General features: G+C 44.5%; 1 protein-coding gene across 4 annotated transcripts; it reads left to right on the forward strand.

The window, feature by feature from the left end:
* Positions 1-14,809: 14,809 nt before the first annotated feature.
* Positions 14,810-20,564, forward strand: LOC101765464 (protein indeterminate-domain 5, chloroplastic). 4 transcript variants are annotated; one of them, XM_012847071.3, is made up of 4 exons: positions 14,810-15,020; positions 15,651-16,063; positions 16,175-16,571; positions 19,205-20,564. In XM_012847071.3, the coding sequence occupies exons 2-4, from the start codon at positions 15,928-15,930 to the stop codon at positions 20,256-20,258; spliced, it is 1,587 nt and encodes a 528-aa protein (XP_012702525.1). In that variant the 5' UTR covers positions 14,810-15,020; positions 15,651-15,927; the 3' UTR covers positions 20,259-20,564. The 4 variants fall into 4 exon arrangements, with proteins under 4 accessions (XP_012702525.1, XP_022683221.1, XP_022683222.1 ...); XM_022827486.1 differs by having other exon boundaries at positions 15,651-16,054; positions 16,172-16,571; XM_022827487.1 differs by having other exon boundaries at positions 15,651-16,054.
* Positions 20,565-22,447: the final 1,883 nt, after the last annotated feature.

Genomic DNA, 22,447 nt, shown 5'->3' on the forward strand with positions numbered 1-22,447 from the left:
AATGGATCACTCAACACTTGAATCGAAGCCCCAAAAATCGGCCAATGCATTGTCTGTCAGTGCTCAATGGCACATGCTATTCAATTTCGTCAGTGTTGCCCAGGAGTAGCTCAATTTGCAAACTTTGGCCTCCAATTAAAATTTAAATTCTTAACTTTCTGTGTTCAACAACTTATCTAAGATGTTGATTAAACATCCAAGATCATTTAGGGTCCCTCAAGTTCCAAGGTTGTCATTTAGAATTTCTCAGAAATTGAGCTCCAAGTTGAGCACTTAACTCTGTTTTCAGATTTAGGGAAATTTCCAAAAATTGATAGAGTTGACCCTAGTCAACAACTTTGACCATGAAATTGAGATGCTTGTGACTTGAGTTTGGTCCCAAACTTGTTTCCACTGAGTTCCAAACACTTTCAACTTATGATTTCCAATCTATGTCAAATTTTCCCAAATTTAAATCATTTACTTGAATTTTTGGTCAAATTTCACTCAAATTTGGACTTAGCTCATAATACCTCTTTTTTATCCAGATTTCTTCATTAACATCCTGATGGCCTTTTAAGGTTCCAAAAACACTCGGTGTTACATGCACCGCCGCTCCTCTAGCTAGCCACCAGCCACACGAGCCTTCGTGCCTCCCTGGCCACCTGTGCCCGGCCCCGGCCACTCGCAGTTTGCCGTGCGCCCTGCTCCTGCCGCTCGTCCTGCTCCGGCTGCTGCAGCCTGCGCCCTGCAATGGTGCACCAGCGCCAGCGAGCCACGGTGCCCCAGTAGCGCGTGGTGCCCAGCCACGGTGGCACCTAACCGTGGCGCCCCGGCGGTGGCCTCGGCGTGGAAGCCGCGGGAGAGGAGGGTCGGGCGTGCGGGAGAGGAGGGTCGGGCGCGCGGGAGGGAAGCTGGAGGACGGGAGAAGAGGATCTGGTGTAGCATCCATCTTCAAATCATAGAAAAGGGGAAAAGGGAAAATCAATCTGTTGGAGTTGCTCTTAGATCGCAAATTATAGAATCACTAAATCTTAGATTCTCGTAGTCACCAGAATGGATCGAATGCAGCGTGTGGCACGCTTTAATGACGAACCCATCCATAAGGTAGGGCTGAAAATGACATGAAATTTTTGACCTGACCATTTTCCACCCCAGTAAACGAAAAATGGTCAACTCGGAATTTTGCATATTTATTAAGCAAACAAATACAAAACGGTGCGGCAGAAACTGTTATTTCTTGCGAAAATTAGGAAAAAATACTTTGTAAACATAGGGGCAGCTACCCACCCACACTTCTCAGCCATCGATCGATGGCTGAGAAGTGTGGGTGGGTAGCTGCCACTGTGCTCATAAAATCCACTCTCTTAGAAGGAAAAAATATCATAATGATAGTGGATGGTACGTCATGCACTAATTCTTTCTGAGATTTAATCTTTGAAAAGCAAACAACACGCTAAGCCCTGGGCTCGAAATTGACGTGCTTGTTCCACAGAACCTAGGCAACCGAGCTACATTCAATTCATACTGCAAATGGTTGTTGATTCAACGGAGCATGAGCACGAAGCTTTGGTTCCACCTTTTCAACCACTCCAAGATAACTCCAAAGACAATACCACCTCGTTCACAAAAAATTAACACATCTTTCATCCCGTGGTACTGGGTTGGGCATATGCACGCAACCGAACACGGCCGTCATTTTAGTTCATCATTTTTTTATTAAAAAAATCCCTACCGCCGTACCTAGAACATGTTAGTATGCAAGTTTTATTTTCACCCCAAATCAAGTCAAACAGTATGTGTTAGATCACTACAAGCTTAGCTACTAATTACTGGCAAATTAAACAAAGCAAATGAATAGTACTAGTTATGTAATCGACCATTTTTTAAAAAAAAAGTTACCAGATTTTTTTTTCAGTGAGCTAGGGTTCCATCAGACGTGCATCAGACTATCAGAGAGCTAGGTCCACGCTCAAGCCACTGCTATCTTTTAGGTGAGAGAAAAGTGACGAGGAGTGAGAAAGAGAAACTATCTAGTACTTTTGCAGGATATACAGTGCACTAGTTTCTAGCCTCGCCAGGCTAACTCTAACCAGGCTAATTTTGATCAGGCTAAACCAATTAATGGAAATTGCTCATATTTGGTTGGGTGACTATAGATAGCCTGGTCTGCTATGCTCATGTTTGGTTGGTTGCACAATGTGATAAGATGATTAATTATTTCCTAGAGGTGAAGATACCTCGTCATCTTCTTCCTTTCTCTCTTCTATGCCCTCTGCACTCACCGTGGGTGGTCAAGATATTGATCGCCGTTATTTGTGGATATAGGCACTAGCTACTAGTTTCTCGAGGGGAAAACATAGCACAATTCGACTTTTCCATCACCATTCAAGCACTCATCGTTTAAGCATACGGATTGCCATCCAATCTCGCTCCTGCCTCTTTGCTTTTGCTGTCTGGTGCATGCCTGACGCGCCGCCCTGCCTTTCTTACCTCCGCACGGGCACGCATGGCGACAGGCACCTCCTTCGGCTTCCAACGATAACAAGCACCCAAGTCTCTTCTGTCACGATTCCAATCGAGTTGGAGGGTTTCGATTCGCTTGGTGTTGGAGCTCAATCGGATTCAATTCAGGAGGGGAAATTGACGGCCGCGGAGGCCGAATCAAGTTCCAGCATGGTCAAATCGAACTCCACCGCCGCCAATTGAGCTCCACCGCCCGCGAATCCCCTCTTCCTCGACAACTCGCCGCTCACGGCCTCTGGCATGGAAACTCAACATCGCCGCCTGAGTCAAGAGAGAGGTGAGCCGGGCTGCAAGCACACCGCCGTGGTGGAGCTTCGGCCCTCGAGTTGCACGAGCACGGCACCTACCGGGAACTTGTCTCAAGGAGGGAGACGACCGGCAGGTTGGGTGCTGACAAAAGGACGCGGTGGACACAAAGGAGAAGGTGACCCAAAGCATTGCCTGGGCCACCGACACCCTAGCACAGCTTGCATATGTGAAAACACGTCTCATCTGTGTTTCCAGTTAGCCAGGTTTGCAGGCTCGTTTTGCATTGCCTGAGCTAGGCTATTGGGTTGTGCAAGCATCCAAACAAAGCTAAGCTGCATTACACAAGCCTGGATAGGGGCTATGCACCTATAGGGTCACGGGGAGCTCCTTGGGAACTATCCGTTAGGCCGCATTAGTACCGGACTAAAATGCAACCGGTACTGAGCCTCGGGACGAAAGGCTAGTGCTACCTATCACAGCCATATTGCATTGGAAAGTTGTGATCGATAAGACTTTTTGTGGGCTTTCTGCCTTCGACGCTCTCATCATCTCTCAGCTGGCTCTGGCTTCTGCTTCGACCAGCACCAGCAGCCGGCCGGCATCATCAAAGCCCAATCATCACCTCATCCCTTCCATTGCCTTTTTTTTTCCCTTTCATTCATTTGTTTATGTTAGTCATCACATCACACAAGAATGACTTCGTATAGTATGTGTGCAGTGGATTTTGATTGTTCCCTTCTTCTCAAAAGCCTGCTGTTTTTTTTTAAAAAAAATAAGAGAAGAGACATGGACATGTTCTCTCTCTGCATCTGCAGATAGCCAGCTCTGCATGCATGCCCGTGTTATGTTTGACCGCTGTGCAGACACCCGTACAAGCACGGGGACGCTTGCATAGTAATCTTCTTGTTCATCATTTGGTCATTAGCATCTTTTTTTATTACAAATTAAGATATCTGTTTAAACTACAGTAGAACTACTACATAATTGGAATTTTGTATTGGTATATTGTAAAGAAACATGGTTGTTGGTTCTTGGTTGGATGTGGTAAGAGTGGCGAAATGTATGTGTAACCAAGCTCACCAAAGGGCCGTAACCATATACATATTGAGAATCCTAGTGTCATGAAGGCAGGGTGTAACCTATACTAACAAGTTACCGTTTTAGCGTTAGGACAAACATGTTGCTAGATCGATGTAAGCAGTTTTATATGTCGTTGTATGTAATGCCACAAAAGATTTTTTTATAATATGTGGACGAGGGAAAGATTTTGCGATTTTCGCACAATAACCATCTCATGAAATAAGTTTTAGGACTACGTGACCACTCATTCTGTCATTGTACAAGTTGTTTCTACTATACAACTTATAATATTCAATTTTTCTATACAAAAGTTGAGAAACTATAGATTTACTACTACGATGCAACTTAAAAGACAATCCATTGCACATGTTGTCTGTTAAGTCGTTTTGATATTATGTGTCAATACATGAGGCTGCCTATCAGAAAACACTAATCCTATTAATCCTACTAGAAGACGCTCAATGCCTGTAGCAACACAAGAACAACAAATGTATGTGTATATAGTAAAAGAAATGACTTAATGAGACGTAGGGAGAGCTGCAGGTTGGTATACCATGTTTCCTTGCATGTTTCTGTATATATCAACAGTATCTGGATTTGTAATGCATGTAGACACGTACACTGCACATGCAGTCATATGGATGGACGAACAATCCATCCATGCACGGGTATATATATGGAGGAGGAAATCACTCTACCATGGACGACGACAGCCGTGCATGGTCATCTCCCCCATTCAGGCCGGGCGCATACAGCTAGAGGAGGGACGAGGCGGCCTAGCTGACCTCTCATCTGAGTATCTGACCCCGGCCGACATGTCAACCAGCAGCAGTGAGCGAGTGACCCATGCATGCTGCCTGTGCATGGGAGCACGAGCTCGTGAGCCATCCATCCATCTATCACACAGCTAGAGCTGGGCCCGGACTCCGATGCGCTGCAGGGACGACAAGACGTGGGAATGTACCCGTGTGCTCCCTCTGGCCTCTGGGAAGCGGAATTATTGGAGAGAAGAAGAGCAAGATGGCGAGAGCGCATGCGTCCGCCCAGTAGCAGTCAACCAAACCCTGCCCTAGCTAGCCGGCTCAGATCGACGACAGCTACCTCTGAATCCTAAATAATCCTGCAGCACACAGCTACCTCTGAATCTCTGATCGATGCATTGCATGCCTCGTGAACAACAGTGATTGCGAGCAGACACTGCAATGCGCAGCCTCTGCCCCTGGCGAGCAAGAAGCAGCTGCCCTTTACGGCTTTACCCCGGCGACTGCAGCGCTGGCTACTAGGAAACGCCAAGCGAGGAAAGGTCGTAAATGCCGACGGGCAGACAGCGGCTGGACGCTACGAGCTACCTGACGACGCTGCAGCTAGCCATGCCTGGGCGGCTGGGACAGTACTGCAGCTTGTTGCCGGCCGGCCGGCCCTCCGTCGTCGTCGTCGTCGATCGCTTCCCGTCCTGGCCGCCTCTGAAAGAGATAGCTAGAGAAAAGCTGCACGGGTCATTCAGGCGTTCAGCTACAAGGCCGGCCGGTGCTCACGCATGCATGCAGGCCGGAGAGAGACGACCTACCACCCAGCTGCTGCAACACACTGGCAGTGCGCAAGATGGTTAGCCTGAATCCGTAAACACCGCTCGCTGTCGTCATTCATATTTCATAAAAACGTAAGTTGTAATCTACTTTGCCAGAAAAACTTTGAGTTGGCGGCTGGAACAAATTTATGCTCACCCGCTAGCAATCTTGAACCAGCAGAAATGCTGTCTGTGCTCGCCCGCCAGCACAGACCGTTCTCTACTGGCGGGCGACGTTAGCCACCTGCCAGTACAGATGCTTTCTGTGGAGGCGGTGTGGTTACATCGCCCGCCAGCACAGATGGTTTCTGTGCTGGCGGGTGCTTATGCCGCCCGCCAGGAATATGTATTTTCCCATTCAATATATTATTTTTCGTGAATTATTTATTATTTTTATTTCCCGCCAGTTTTTAGTCGTCAAATTGAAATATGTACCTCTAATCACATAACAACAAACTTGAATAATAAATAATTCATATTATTAAAAACTACATCGTACATAATGTATAATTCACATTATTAAAAATCCAACATTTGGAATAAAGCTGTTATTTGCATGCTAATATTAAAACTACTACGCCCATCTATGAAGATTTGTGCACTCGTCCGCCATCAGCACGCCATCTTTATCAAAGAATGCTCCATCCTCATGACAAATCTTGCGTAGGATGAATCTCGTCATGTTCGTACAAATGTTATCGATTTTTTTATCTTCGATCTTGCTATAGTTACTGTTAATGGTAGGCATCTGCAGGTATACAGTAAATGAAGATTAGGATGTATTACCATTAAAAAGTTAGCACATGGCAGTCTCTATGATCCATCTTTAACAACCTATGACAACAATTCTATGTTATATTAACTAATTAATGAGCTATGGGTCGCAATTCTATAAACTCAATTAAATTATGGAGGTAGTAACTAATAAGTAGGAAGAAATATAATAAAAATAATTCTATATTACCCTAAATGAAACTCAATTAAACTATAGATGTAATAATTAATAAGTACAAGTAAAGAATCAAACTCAATTCTATATTAAATTCAATCAAACTCATTAATTAAAACTACGGATGTAATAATTAATAAGTAGTATCAAACTTAATTCTATATTACGTTAAAATAACAAACATAGCATTGTAATGGTTATAATATAACCATAGAATTTTATTTACAAGAATAATCCATCTCTACTTATTTTTTCTCTCTTCCCTCCTCTCTCTTCTAGGTCTAGATCTAGATCTAGATGACAACCTAATGAAGCTAGAAATGATGGATAGAAGTTGAAAAAGAAGGTTGGAATGGTACAAACTTACCTTTTATAGCCACCTCCTCCAAAGAAAACAAGAGCAAAACCTTCCTCTTAGATTTGGTATTTTTGGAGCTTTTCCCGAGCTCCTATCGGACAAGCTCTAAATGGAAGGTTGGCTAGGGAAGACATTATTCGCGGCCTTATCTTGGCGGCATTTGTGCTGGTGGACAATCTAACGCATCTGTGCTGGTAGGCGCTTAGATCTCCCACCAGCACAGAGCCATCTGTGCTGGCGGGCCCTAGCCCGGCGGTCCCGGTCACTTTTGTGATGGCGGGTGCCAATTCCGCCCGTTATTAGGCTAATTTCGACGTGCCAGCACAAATCGTTTCTGGCGTAGTGATCAGCAGGTTGTATGTGTGTTGTGTCTAGTGTTGTTTTTCTTCTGTCAAAGCAAAGCTTGTTTAATGAACATGTCCATAAAATTGCTGTTTGCACCTATATATAGTACAACTACCCGGCCACAATCTCTCAAACTATCCTGATAGCTGCTGGACAATCAAAGAATTAATAGTGGGAAGCAGCAATCACAGCCACAGGGAGTCAGCTAGCTGGGGACACCAGAAGAAGACAACTCTAGTCGTACCGGAGCAATTCTTGATCATGAAATCAGTGCCTTTTAGGGGTGCATCTCAGAGGCCAATCTTGTGCATCTCTCTCTGCACATCGATCACGTAGTAGTATCCATCATCGATCATGGCCCAACACGTACAGACCCCAACACATGTCTTGCGGACGTGCCAATCGACCCATCACTTCAAGAGAGAGCGACGACGACTGTGCACGCACAGTAGAGCCTGTGGCTACCTACTATAGCGGGTATAGCCTACTATAGTTGTACAGCCTTCGTTCTCTTGCAGTTGCAGCAAGTTACGGGAGCATGCATGGCGCCCCATTGGAATGGGGCATGGGGCCCGGGGTATGATAGACAACAGATGGATGTGGACATGCATCCACGTCGTCGTCATCGTCAATGATGGCTCGTACATTAATTTACATGCTTCATTAGCCGTAAGTACTTATTCCCTTCATTTTCAAACTGTTTTTTATTTTAACTTTTCTAGTTTTTACAGGTTTTACTATAATTTAGATGTGTAATAAAAACTTTGAATTTAGAAAAATCAAAATAACTTATAATTTAGAACGGATAGAGCAAGATAGTCTCACCTTGTTCTTGGCTAGCTTTCATGTTCCTTTTACAGAAGCTACCATGCATGCCTCGACGCAGGAAAGGTTGGCTAGGTGCCTTTTACAGAAGAGGAGGATGGGGTACGTAACATCACTGTCCATGGCACCCAAGCAGGAGCCAGGAGGATGAGTCCCGGAAAGGTGCTGCGTCGCTGTCTTCCCCTTGGACTTTCCCGGGATTCTCCATCTACGCGTCACCCTGCTGGGCCCACGGACTAATTCCCATAGTCCCCCTTATCCCTTCCTCTCTTCCCCCTCCGAATAAAGCTTTAATTTTACCATTACCACCTGCTTTTGAAACTGGCTTCCGAAAATCAAAAGTTGCATTTGTATCGGAACGAAGCTAAAAACAGGCATCTGTTTTAGGAGTGTTACATGAATTATACATTTCATTAATTCCAAGGCCTTTTCATCTTTTAAAAGCTATATATCTTTTCTAGCACCGCGTATATATAGAAGCCAGCTTTTGAAAACAAAATTCCAAACAAAAACATGCCTGTAGTACGTACAAACATGCGCATGGAATTAATTAAGCCCAAACAAATAAACCGGTAGCGCATGCGTGCACGGATTAATTAATTAATTAATTAATTAATTGGGTCGGTTGCCATTAATTAATTCCATGCGATTTGCAGCACCAAGGAATCGAACAGTTAATTGCATCTCAGGTTTGAGTCCGTTGACGCAATTTGGACGGAATTTGTTAGGCAACTTAACAATCAAGTGATGCGCGTCACTGGTCAAACTCAAACATCCATGTCGGAGAATGGAGCGGAAAGAGTAAGTCATCAACGACTTGGACTCTGGACATGCCAACAAAGGGCACCATGCATGATACGCAAGCCAAACAGTAAGTCATCGACCAAGCTCTCTGATGAAAAAACAAAACTTAAGCATGCATGTAGATTTGAAGTAGCTACTGATGCTTTTATTACCAGTAAATGAAGATAAATTTTAATTTTGATGATCTCTTAACCACTGACATCCCATCGATCATATCAGTCCATCAGACGGCCATCAGATCTTCCCCTCAAACCTTATCAACACACATGTCGTCCTAACTTGCTAGACACTAAGCCAAGACGACAGACATCCAAACGCATGTCACTTCATATTTTCTCTTTATTTGGTTTGTTTCACTTTCTTCCGGACGTCAATCCTTTTCGGCGTTCATATTACAAATTGCATACAATGATTGGGTTGTTGGAGCTTAACTGCCACTTGCTACTAATTTTCAGTCGAAATCTTTTGCTCATTCTTGTTTAACCATTCCACATGCATGCATCGATCCATTAAACATATATGGTACAATCAAAGAGTGCAGGTCGCAGTGCAAGGCTACCTAACCTCACAAGGCCGACAGGTATGCCATCAAAAATGTTGTTTTCTGCATTTTCTATTTAATCTGGACTATGGGGAGTGGTCATCGCCAACCACTAAAGCATGACTGCAGGACCAGCACAAGGACACTCAACTTAGTTACATGTTGTGAATTAGGGGCCCTTTAATTCCTTAGACGCTTGACCCAAAACAGGAATATGTACAAAGATACGGTTAATTGGCCAAAATGGGTGGCAAATTTGCCTTTGATGATGATCTAGCAGCTCTGCTATGTAGCCACTGATCGTTGTCATAGTCCATTGAATCAGAGGTTCGAGATCGTCCATCAATAATTGAGCTAAACTAGTACGCTCTCCAATCTAATCATATATACTCCGGCCTTCATCCCATGAAGATTGCAATTGTATTTTTTTTCCAAACAAATTAGTATGGTTATCTAATGACTTGGTTCCTTATTAATTAGCTAAGTCCATCTATTTACGCATGTCGTGTTTTTGTTTAAGCTGATGGAAACCACGACACGTAATAAGGTAATTAAGGCTGACAAACCTATTTTTGCCACTTGATTAGAATTTATGAATACAAGGTAATAATTAAGTGGGCTCCACTTGTTCTCCAATTTCTAGGATTACAATCTTTTATGAGAATTTTTTCCTTTCAAAATTGTAGTTTTTATGGGACGGAGGGAGTATCAATGCTAGAGAACCGACCTTTCGTACTGGTCAATCGACCTTTTGTACCGATCAGTAACCCCCTTTAGTATTGAACGCCTGACCGGTACCGCTTGTTCGGTACTAAATGCCACGCCATTTAGTACCGGCCAAAATGCTCGGTACTAAATGGCCATTTAGTATGGCCATTTAGTACCGGTCAGTAGTACCAACCGGTACTAAACTGCGAGACACATTGCGCTGTTGCGGACGGTAGTTTAGTACCAGTTGGTACTACCATCCGGTACTAAATGGTTATTTCTTTTTTTTTATTTTACTTTCGTTTAATTTGTGGGTTGGTTAGTATTCGTATTAGTGTAGAATATCCGTTTGAGTATAGTAGAAATATTACGCTAATATATATATATATATATTGATCTAGCGTATAGTAAAGTTTACATGTATTATATTTATACAATTTATATACACTTCAAATATTACAAGTTTTCCAAATATGCACTATGCATCATCATCCGAGTCCCTGATTTGATGAAGTTGACCCACACTTGTTCCATCATAATAGAATTCTCCCTTTGGATTTACGACCTCCTCCAAAAGGAATCCACATAGTTGTTCTTGAATTGCCCTGAGTCATTCTTGAGCGATAAGATCTTCTCTCATTTCAGCAATCTGTCATGTGCAAATTAACATCATTATTTTAAACCAATATATGTGTAGATTGAAAAATATTAAAATTGATATGAATTGTGTTTACGTACTTGGTGTTGACGGTCCCTGCCTTTCTTGGGACCTACAATGCCGTGGATGAACTCACAATAGTAGCATCCACATAAGTTGTTTCCATCCTCCTGCCTCAAACACTAAATATGGAAAAAGGAGTTATGAAATATTCAAGCAGTCGTGTTTCTTAAAGAAATAACATGCACTAGATGTCCAAATTGAAATCATACTGGAAAGTTATCCCTAATATGAAGTTCTTCCTTGAACGGTCATGGGTGTTTTTTATGTAGCGAGCCCATACCCTGTTAAGCGCATTTACAAAGCTTTGGTACTCTGCTTTTGGTTTCCTATCGGGTCCAGCACCATGATGTGGCTTCGATCAATCTTGATAACAAGCAGTATCCAGTGGAGCCTGTTCATGTACATATACACACGCAATGTTAGATATACTTATTATTAACTTGAACGGATGATGAAAAAAGGGATGAATGACTCACTGAAAGTTGTACGGCAAAAGTATGTATTGCATGTGATGTTGTTTATCCAGGAAGTTGAAAATAGTCTTCATGGTCCGATTTGGCCATTGCATTAAGTATTCCTCATTTATAACATGCGGGTTCATGAAGCCGACATGATAGTATTGTTTTCTCCAACAATGTTGAATCTCCATTCTGCATGATACAAAATAAAAGAGGGGATGAGACGGTGCACAATTAATGTAGGAGTTATGATGTAGATATCAGAGCAAACACTTAAAGAAATATGTGGCTATGTAGAGTTTTTCTATTAGATTAATCCTTATTATTTTTGTACATTCTGCAAGGACAACACATGAAACCCTTCGGCGACTTGTTGGCCTCTGCCACTTCGAGAAAAGTCTTTAGGCCATTAATGAACGACATGAAGCACCTATCACCATACATCCATTGCCGGTCCATCTGCAAAAAGTTTTTAATTTACTTCTCCATTTGTAAAGAAACAAATGTAAAAAAATACTTTCTGAAAAATATTGTGGACCTTTTATATATGGACCACTTTTGATGAGCAAATTAAATCCCTAGAAATTTTGTGGGGAATTTCGGCAGCAACTCCCTTTGTCCCGAATCGTCGTTAGCTTGAGCTCAACTATGTTATTTATGTAAAGCAACAAAATTAGTTAATTATTTATGTAAAGCAACAAAAGTAATTAACACAACACATATTTCTCAATATCGAATAGACTTTCATAAGTAAAAATTCTACATTCTACATGCATGTATAAATTGAAAAACTATCCATTCATCCTCACTCTAAAAAAGCACAAATTTCTCCAGATACAAAGCATAAAACATATAATACTAATTATGTGAGGAGGGAGGATGAAGTTCCTAACCTTTAGAATAGTTGGAAGAGTGAAATCCCCCCAAATCGTGGGAAAGATGGGCATCACCTCCTCTAGGTTGCCATGGGAGTGAAGAAGCCCGAGCTCTCGGTCAAATAGTTGAGCTCAGGCTCGGGGAGGAGGAAGGAGCTTATTTTATAGTTTGTACGTTAGTACCGGTTGGTGGCTCTAGCCGGTACTAAATTATGACATTTAGTACATGCTGAAGCTAACAGCCAGTACACACGTGCGTGAACACCATTTAGTACCGGTTGAAGCTACCAGCCGGTACTAAATGGCTTCTAGGGGAATCTAGCCGTTTACCACCTGGTACCCATACCGCCATTTAGTACCGACTGAGGCTCCAAACCGGTACTACAGGAGCTCCGGTGGTACTGTGCGTGACGACTGGTACTAACGCGTTGGACGAATGCTCAATTTTCCAGTAGGGTATACACAGGGCACAACTTTGTTAAAAAACGAATGATTTTTTTTAGATTAAGGATAAACAAAATCCACCCTCAACCATTCACAATTGAATGTTTATAGTCACAGATTACAGCATAAAGTAAGAAGCAATACTTAGATCGTCATTACAGCAAAAGCCCTTAAAAGCAAGGTTCAGAGACACTGAGACTAAAAACACTAGGCTTGAAGTCTACTCCTAAAATTCCATCCATATTTGTTGAAAAATTCCATAACCATAACTTCCAAACTGCGATAGTTCTCCTTCAAAGTAATTTTCTCCTCTTTCGATAACATCGATCAGCTTCTTGTCTAGAAGATCCCTGAAAATTACCTGCAAAAACGAATTAGGAATGAAAAAGATGTGCCACTAAAAAAACATATTTATCCTTAAACTCATCTACTTTTCTGTTTCTTGGTAAAGAAACAGGGAAAAAGCAACACATTTGCTTGAAATGTGTGTGTGAGAGAGAGATTCGCCGTGAGTAGTAGTACAGCCCCGTGACAAGAGCTAGAGGTTTGGCAACATATTGTTGTTAGTTGATCCTGTAGCTGAGCACTAGTTGGTCCCTGTATATATAACACGGTACTCGATCATTGTTAACAGTACATGGCTTGTCATTTACTTGCCACCGTATAATTCCTCTGTTTCCCACGCACGCTAGCTGTCATCTAGTGCTAAGATTTGGAATTCCTGGGGAGATGAAATGCATAATCATTAGCTCATCTCTATCACATGCGTATGCGTGTTTGGGATCGCCAAAACGATGGTCACCCTCGAACGCGGATCGTGGGTTAAAAGCCTTAGCCTCGCAGGTTCTACAGCAGAAGCAGGAAACATCAAATCTCTTAACCTCGCATATTCTCAGTTGTTAAGGTGCTTCAAGGGTGAGTAATGCCGGCAGCAATGATTGGTCCCCATTTGACTAACCCTCGAGTGTGCAAAAACTTCTCCGAACAGTCGGCTCGTTGTGTTTTGCTTTTTTACACAGGAATGAGCACGGAACTGAATCCCTCAAAGTAAAGATCCTTCGTCAAGACGCAACGAAGCCGGTGCCTCGAGGCTAGGTGCTTGGTTCAGGACATGGGTGAAGTCCTGAGGTTAACAGGCGGGAGGTGTGGGAAACGTGATCACGTGAAAAGTTTAATTTGTACACGTATTCCTTAATGATGTATGGCATATCCTAGGAATATAGTGGTTGAGTAAGGACATTTTTGGGATGTAACGTAGGTCATGAATCACTATAAAAGGGGAGCCCTACTCCATTGCAAAGCGAGATCATTTTTTCAATTGAATATTGTTCCTGTTCGGTCTCAAATTGAGACCAACAATGCGTTCGTCTAAACATGCATTATGCTGTTTTGTTTTGTCCTGCATTTCTCAGATATCACATGCAATCATGCAGAAACGCATCTCGGAGGAATTTTACAATGCAATATCTTATAGCTACATGGGTCGCTGGACCCTGACAATTAAGGTACGTGACAAAGAATGTCGTGAGAATGAGGTCATGAATCGATGCGTGCATAAAGTGCATTGTATGGTGCGGATTAGTACTATATTCTCTCTTTTTTTTCTTAATGTGCACGGCGTGTACTTCTCTTTCGGTGTATTTCTTATGAATCTTTAAATGACATGAAAACTGGTATTTGGCAGGAATGCATATATATGTTAAACTAGATAGCTTTCTATGTTTTTGGATGACATTATTTGACATCATTTCCAGTTCATGAGACCAGTAATTGAGCAAACATGGAGAAATTTTGCGAGGCTTTGATCAGATTAAATGTGCTCCTGTCAACAAATACTTTAGTATAATTTTACTATGAAATTGCCATACGAGAAGTATATGTAGCATGCATGGAATGTTTTGCATATATGTAATGTACATGGATCGGATAGTTCCACGAGGAGAATGAAATTACCATCAGCTGGCGATGTCTTTTTCTCCCCGTCCGGATGAGACGTGTGTGGAATACAAGATAAGCGAAAGAATTTCCTGTGGTTCTCAGTCAGTGGTTTATCTAGCTATAGCTAGGGCCATGCATCTGTAGACCATTGTACAGTGACATGTATCTCTAGTAGTTTTTATATTACTTCCCTGTTTCAGGTCAATTTTCCATATACAATCTTCTCGTTACAGTATAGACGTACACATACGATTTAATGGTAAATAGGCTAACTGACGAGCAACAAGCGCAGCAGATTAACATCATCTACAGAGAAATTGAAAGGGATGAGCATCTTGAGGTGGTCCCAGACAGGGCACACGCGGGCCCCACCGTCCAGGTCACTGTCGCCGATGGCTCACCGGCCTCACCCCCAAGCGGGCCTTTCGTTCCCTAGTTGGAGCCATCGACCTGAGCGGAGCGGAGGAGAGCCATGAGGCGATAGGGAATTGCTCGCTCATAACCAACCACCACTCATACTCCTCCTCCTCCTTCCCTCCCCTTTCCCTTCCGTGTTCCAAGAGAGGCGCATGCTCCGGTTGCTAGCTTCAGTTCCATCCCCGTAGCTCCGCCCCTTCTCCAACAATCGCCTTTCAGAATTCGTTAATCATCCGGTTCGTGCTTGATGGAACCTCGATTTGTTCATCTACTTGTTTGCGAAAGGATCGTTGCGTTTTCTGTCTAGTATTTAATTCTTCCGTTCGATTGTTCTATTAAATAGTGTTATATGTGTTACTTGTTTGTTTGGTGCTTTGGTTTCTTGCATCATATCTCTTTGCTCTTTCTCCATGGGCGCCGTGTTTCTAGCTGCACCTGCTCGCTAGCTCCCTTTGTGCTACACCTAGCTGCTCCTCTTTTGCGCCTTGTTTGCAAGTGCAACAGCTGCAGCTAGGTTTGTTTGGACTTTCTTTTCATCGCTAGTTTTAATTTCTTGTTGCTTTGTACCTAGAGACGATTTGGAGCTACTTTACTTTACTTTGTCCTCTGTGGCTCTCTGGGTGTTGTAGCTAGCACACACAGATGACAGATCCATCCATCCATGTCCATGCTCATGCATGCTCCACATCTCCAGTCACTCAAGTGTGTCCTAGCACATGATCTATCATTCCATCCATCTTTCTATCTATCCATCAGTCCATGCTGGATGGCTATACACATATATAGATGGTGGAATTTTCTTTTGTGTATGTAAGGTTACTTGCCTCACACCATTTAATTTGCCTCTTCTCTCGTTTGTCTTCTAGATCGATCGGCCGTGCAGAAGAAGCCGGAGGCTAACAGAGTCGTCATCAGGTAGGCTAAGCTAGTGTCCAAGAGAAGAGAGATACACACGCAGAGGAGGACACAGTCAAGCTGCCACACTGCGGCGTGACTTGGACTAGCCAGTGTGACCGGCCGGTAGCTAGCTTGCTTCTTCTCGGTCTCTACTCCGGCACAAGACAAACTACCAGCAGGTCTTGTTGTTGGTGCCGTGCCAATCGAATCAACTCCCATCATCAGCTGAGAGCCAAGACGACAGACATGGCGGCGTCTGCCCACCTGTTCGGACTCGGCGACGCGCAGATGCAGCCGCGGCCGCCGCAGCAGCAGGCGGCGCCGCCTCCTCCTGCCGCGCCGCCGGCGCCAAAGAAGAAGAGGAATCAGCCCGGTAACCCAAGCAAGTACCGCCTCCGATCCTTTTTTTATTGATACGATTGATCTCGCGATTACCTTCCAAATCCATATTCATACGATAATACTAATACACACGCACGCGACCCATCAGAAGATCCTGACGCGGAGGTGATCGCGCTGTCTCCCAAGACGCTGCTGGCGACGAACCGGTTCGTGTGCGAGGTGTGCAACAAGGGTTTCCAGCGGGAGCAGAACCTGCAGCTCCACCGGCGCGGGCACAACCTGCCGTGGAAGCTGAAGCAGAAGAACCCCAAGGAGACGCGGCGGCGGGTGTACCTGTGCCCGGAGCCGACGTGCGTGCACCACGACCCGTCGAGGGCGCTCGGCGACCTCACCGGCATCAAGAAGCACTACTGCCGCAAGCACGGCGAGAAGAAGTGGAAGTGCGACAAGTGCAACAAGCGATACGCCGTGCAGTCCGACTGGAAGGCGCACTCCAAGACCTGCGGCACCAGGGAGTACAGATGCGACTGCGGCACCCTCTTCTCCAGGTCCGTATGCTTTGCTCTTCGTCGTCGTGGTCGTTGTCGTTGTCGTCGTCTTCGATCCGATTGCAATCGAATTTCAGTTTAATTTCCCAGTTCTTCCCAAACTTGAAATTCGTTCGTTACTGTTGTTGTTTTTTAGACTTATTACAACAAAGTAGTACTACTACTAGCTTTTGATATATTTTTTTAAATGTGTGTATACTATGCTGTGAGGTGAGGCATGCATGATTGGGTCATGATGGATTCAGGCACGGAAAGGCACGCGAGATCCATGGTGATTTGATGCATTGGAGTTAGGGTTAGGGTTGTCACTGGCCGGCAAGCAAGACACCTGCTTTCTGCGCCCGTGCTGCTGGGCTGCTTCTTGCGCACTTTCTGTTTGGAAATTGGACTCGGATTCCATTCCAAATTCCCCCCTTGCGCGCTTGGACCATCCAATCCAAGAGAGAGAAAGAGTTGTAGAGCGAGAGAGAGATGTCGTAGGTAGAGAGAGAAAGGGGTGGTCACACGTGAACTGCTTGCTAGCCCTCCTGTCTCTGCAGTGCATGCCATGGTCGTTTTGAGAAGAAGACAAAAGCCAGCCTCCTTTTTCACCTCGGAATCCGCATCCTGCTCCGATCCATGGATGGGATCCCCACCTGTTCACGTGATGACATATGCATGTCTCGCCACCACCACGGCCATGGCAGCTAGCCCTGCTCTGTGGCCTGTTCTCATGTGACCGTGACGCCCGGATGGGATGCATCGCGCATGCCTGCAGGCAGCGACACTGCTCCCTCCCTCTCTATTCTTTTCATGGCGGTCGTCGTCGTCGTCCCTGTTCGTCTGAAACGACGACGACTGCATGCAGGCGAAGGGATCGATGCGTGCGAGGGGAGGACGACAGATACCACTCGATATAGGATTTTTGCTGTGCTTCTGTTCATGTAAACGCATCAAATATGGTAAAGATATACTTGCAAATTTCCATGTCACTATGTATTTGGATCCTAGCTAGCTAGCTAAAGGGGGTATGAACTCCATTTTGCTGCTGGGGCAGGGAAATTTCTTAATTCCGTCAGTTTTCCCTTTCCATTTCGGGTTTGTTTTTGGACACATATATAGCACTGTTCAATGTTCATGCATGGTCTCCACTTTGTACGTACATCCCATCCAAAACAGAAATTAGTTCTTTCAGTCAACCCAAAAGCACGAGTACAAAGTGAATTCAATCATTGTACTAATTGTAAAGCTAAGTCCAGTTGCTCACTGCACTTCTACACAATTAGATATTTTCCCAAAGAATAAAGACTGACTGCTACTAATAATCAGGGGTGTTTTAATTTCCTAAAGAATAAGTTGGACACATACCACTGTTCATGGTCTGCACTTTGTAACCTCCCATCCAGAACAGAAATTAGTTCTTCCAGTCAACCCAAAAGAACTAATAAAATGTCAAGTTTAATCACTGTACTACCCAGCAGTTAACATCTACACAATAGCATACAAAACATCTATTGTATCTTTGTTCAAAAACCTAGCTATTAGATATTTTCTCAAAGGATGGCTACTAATGCGTAGTCTGTTAATAATAATTACTAAGCGAAACTTACCTGAATGTAAGTCATATTTTCTGAGGTCCTTTAATTTGTACGGTGATATTCCCCTAGCTAGTAGTATAGCTAGCTAGGGATGTTCTTTCAACATCAGCGCTATTTAAAACCTATCTCAACAATTTCTAAGAAAACTACAGTGATTTTTTAAATGTGTAGTTCAGTACTTTCTCTTGATCGAAAACTTGGCAAAATGTTCCAAAAAAAAAACCTGGCAAAATTTTTTAACCTGTTTATTAATAGTTCCGGAATTTAGCAACAACTGTTCAAAACACTTCAGCATTTTCATTTTTTCAAATTCTTTCAACAATTTTGGAAGGCTTGCCTCTATTTTTTTTCCATCTCAGTAGTCACACATACATCTAACCTGATGGCACATCACACGAATTTATATCTATGCTCACCAAATAAACAACTAAAAATGTGTGTTTTCAACAAACATTGAAAAATGTGTCAATAAAATTAAGAGCATGTTTGGTTCACTAACATGTAATAGTATCTGATTATTACAAAGCTAGGGAATGGGTACCGGTACATGCTTTATTTTGATTCAGCTTGGCCCGTGCAATTGAATTATTCATCGTTGATCCCCCTTATCCAAGTGTTATCACATTATGATACCACTAATGACGTTTGAAAACTCACATGAACTATACCCATATTTAGGAACTCATATATAAAAGGAGTTATTTCTTATTTCCCAATATCAGTTGGACGCCGCAAAAAATCATGGCTAATATGTAGTTTACCATTTTCCCTGACATTTCTAATTAAAATTTCAGTTTGTTGTTTTCCAAGTGTTAAATTAGCATTATTTTCATTCACCTTTTTCCAAGGCCCATGGATCAACATGCTTGCTATTTCATATTAAATTGCACAAATATTATATATAGTTCATTGTAGTTGAAGAATCATCATCTGCAGTGCAGGAACTACTGTGATTCAGTTTCAAAATATTTTGTTTTTTTACACTCAGTTTATTACAAAGAGTAATTGTCTGATTAGCCTTTGATGTGTTTTTGTTTGGTTGGGCGCCAATCGCAGGAGGGACAGCTTCATCACCCACCGTGCCTTCTGCGACGCACTGGCGCAGGAGAATGCAAGGGTGCCGCCCATCGGCGCCGGCATGTACGGCGCCGGCGGCATGGCCTTCGGCCTCTCTGGAATGGCCGCCTCCCAGCTGCAATCCTTCCAAGACCAGGCCCACTCCTCGGCCACCACCGCCATCAGCGGCAATCCGGCGGCGCAGTTCGAACACCTCATGCCGACCTCCACCTCGTTCCGCGGCGCGCAGCCGGCGTCGTCGTCCTCCTCGCCGTTCTACCTCGGCGGCGCTGAGGACGGCAACCAGAGCCAACCGGGACACACCTCGCTGCTCCACGGCAAGCCGGCCTTCCACGGCCTGATGCAGCTGCCGGAGCAGCACGGCCAGCCGGGGAGCAACGGCCTCCTCAACCTGGGGTTCTTCTCGGGCGCGAGCAGCGGCGGCCAGGACGCGCGCCTCGTCTTCCCGGGCCAGTTCAACGGCGCCGCCGGCGGGAACGGCCGCGGCGATGGCGGCGAGCACGGCAACAGCAGCGCCAACACCGAGTCCGCGGCCATCTTCTCCGGGAACCTAATGGGCAACCAAATGACAGGCGGTGGCGGCGGCGGCTTCTCTTCATCCTTGTACAACTCAGCTGGGACCGTCGCGCCGCCGCAGATGTCGGCGACAGCGCTGTTGCAGAAGGCCGCTCAGATGGGCGCGACGTCGAGCGGCGGCGGTGGCGGAAGCGCGAACTCTCTGCTCAAGGGGCTCGGTAGCGGCGGCGCGTTGAACGGGAGAGCTGCCGGAGCAGCCGGGTTCATGGCCGGGGAGAGCTCGTCGAGGAGCGCTTCACAGGCCGAGAACGAGAGCCAGTTCCGGGACCTGATGAACTCGCTCGCCGCTTCCGGGAGCAGCGGCTTCCCCGGCCTGGACGACGGCAAGCCGAGCACGAGAGACTTCCTCGGCGTCGGCGGCGGCGTCGTGCGGAGCATGGGCGGCGCGGCGGGGCTGCCGCTGCGGCACGGCGCCGCGGGCATTGGCATGGGCTCATTGGACCCGGAAATGAAGTAGGAGATCGGATAAAAAACAACCAAGGCAAGGATTGCATGCATATAGCTAGCAGCAGCCTAGCTACACTGACTAGGGTTCGTGGAGTTGCATTGGTTGGTGGATGGTGATGATGAGGCCATCAAACCATCATCATGTGTTACTTATGGTATATGCTGCATGGTGAATACAATGGTGATTTGATCCATGTTGCATTATGTTTTTGAATTGTGAATTGGTGATGGGATGTATTGTAGTGTAGTGTAGCTTCTGAAGAACATGGAATCGATCAAGTAATAATACCAGTTGGCCGGAACATTATTCGTTAAATGTCTGTGTCTATACTTAGTTAAATTTGGCTCTGATACATAGTATTGGTCTGCATTATCTGACTGAAGCAGTGACATAGTTTTTGTTCAGTAATATCTGACGAGTACCCTGGGTAGGGATTTTGTATTGTTTGAATTGTTAGCTACACTTAACCTGAATTTCGGTAAATCTTGGCCATATATTAAGATTTGACTTTTTTTTTAAAAATGATTTGATGATATAGCGTCGGTGTTTTATACCTGGCAACCTAGAACTCGAAGGTAAAAGCGAGGACACAAGATATAGATTTATACAAGTTCGGACCGCCAGAGTAGCGTAATACCGTACGTCCTGTTTGGTGGAGTATATTGCACCCTACGCTTGGGTGTTGTTTGGTATTGAGGATTTGGTCCTCTGTTGTGGTTCTCTGAGATCTTCGCCTACTGATTTAGGGACCCCTGCCCTCTTTTATATACTTGAGGGGGCGGGATTACTAGTCGGTTATAAGGTAGGAGTTCTAGTAGGATTACATGGTATGGTATGAGTCCTAGTAGGATTACAGAGAAATTCGAGTAGAAGTCCGTCTTCTTCCTTCCTTGCGGGTACTGGGGATCTATCCCCGATAAGCCCTCGAGCGCCTTATAATTGAATGTAGTAGTCTTCGAGTACTTTTCAGATCCTCACCGAGTAGTATTAGTGCTCCTCGAGTACTTTTGTTTGGCTGAATCTTCAAAGTTCTTCAAAGATGTCATGAGGCTATGGTGTGCTCAAGCCTTTGATCATCTTAATTTTGTAATCTTCATCTTTGGAATGTGATATGGAGGGCAGCGGAAGTCGCACTTCATATGGAGTAACCCCCGAGCCTTAGGTCGGTTGAATCGAACAATTAGACTGCGGGTCAATAAAATCTTAAATCTTCTTCTTTTATCTTGAAAAAAAATCAACTGTTGGGTGTAGCTTATCAGCCCCTGAGCCCTGGAATAATTAAATAATCAATTCAAGGGTCTAGCGAGCTTTAGTCTTCATGCTAGTTGTCGTCTAAGTTGTTTTGCGGCGTCCAGCCCCCGAGCTTATGTGTCAGGTGAGCCGTAGGAGCTACGTCGAGTAGTTATTGGCACTTAGCCCCCGAGCTTGGAAGCTAGCTGAGTCATTGGAGATGTTTCGAGTAGTATTGGCGCTTAGCCCCCGAGCCTAGGAGCTAGCGGAGCTATTGGAGGTACACTGAGCGTCCTGGAGAGTCATCATCGAAACTTGACCTACAAAAGGAGATGCATGCATTATGTAGCATATTGTAGAATTTTGGAACTACTAAAATTTGTTCAGTGATGAATATAATTTAAATGTTGTGTGTCATGCTCAGCCATATTTTTCCTAGAGTAGTTAGCCTGTTACGTTTAGGATCTCAGTACCTGTTTAGCCATTGCCACTGTGTGTGAGGTTTTTGTCTCGTGTACGCGTATTGGCACTGCTGCTTCGCGTTGGAGATCTTTATCTCATGTAAGCGTCATAGCGTTTAGGCCTGACTGAAGATTCGAGGCTTTCACAGATTTAGGCGTGTTCTACTCGAGTAGATTAACAACCGCTAAGAGAAGATATTTAAAATAAGTAGTCGGCATTGCGATAAAAAGACTGCGCGATTACGCGTAAAGTAGTCATTGAGACTTTTCTGCCTTTTTGGCGAGAAGAGCGTGTGTTGCCGCGCATAGGATTTGTGTCTCCTTAGGGTGTAACCGCTACGAGCCTCCAGCACTCAGTGCACCAAATTTCGTGGTAGAGCCTCCTAATTCGGTGTACCAAGCATGTGGCGGAGCTTCTAGAACTCAGTGCACCAAACTCGTGGCGATAGCCTTCGTAATTCGGTGTACCAAGCCCATGGCTGTTGGTTAACATGCCCCGGGAATAAT

The sequence above is a fragment of the Setaria italica genome, chromosome VI, assembly GCF_000263155.2.
Source record: "Setaria italica strain Yugu1 chromosome VI, Setaria_italica_v2.0, whole genome shotgun sequence".
In the NCBI taxonomy this organism is placed as follows: domain Eukaryota; kingdom Viridiplantae; phylum Streptophyta; class Magnoliopsida; order Poales; family Poaceae; genus Setaria; species Setaria italica.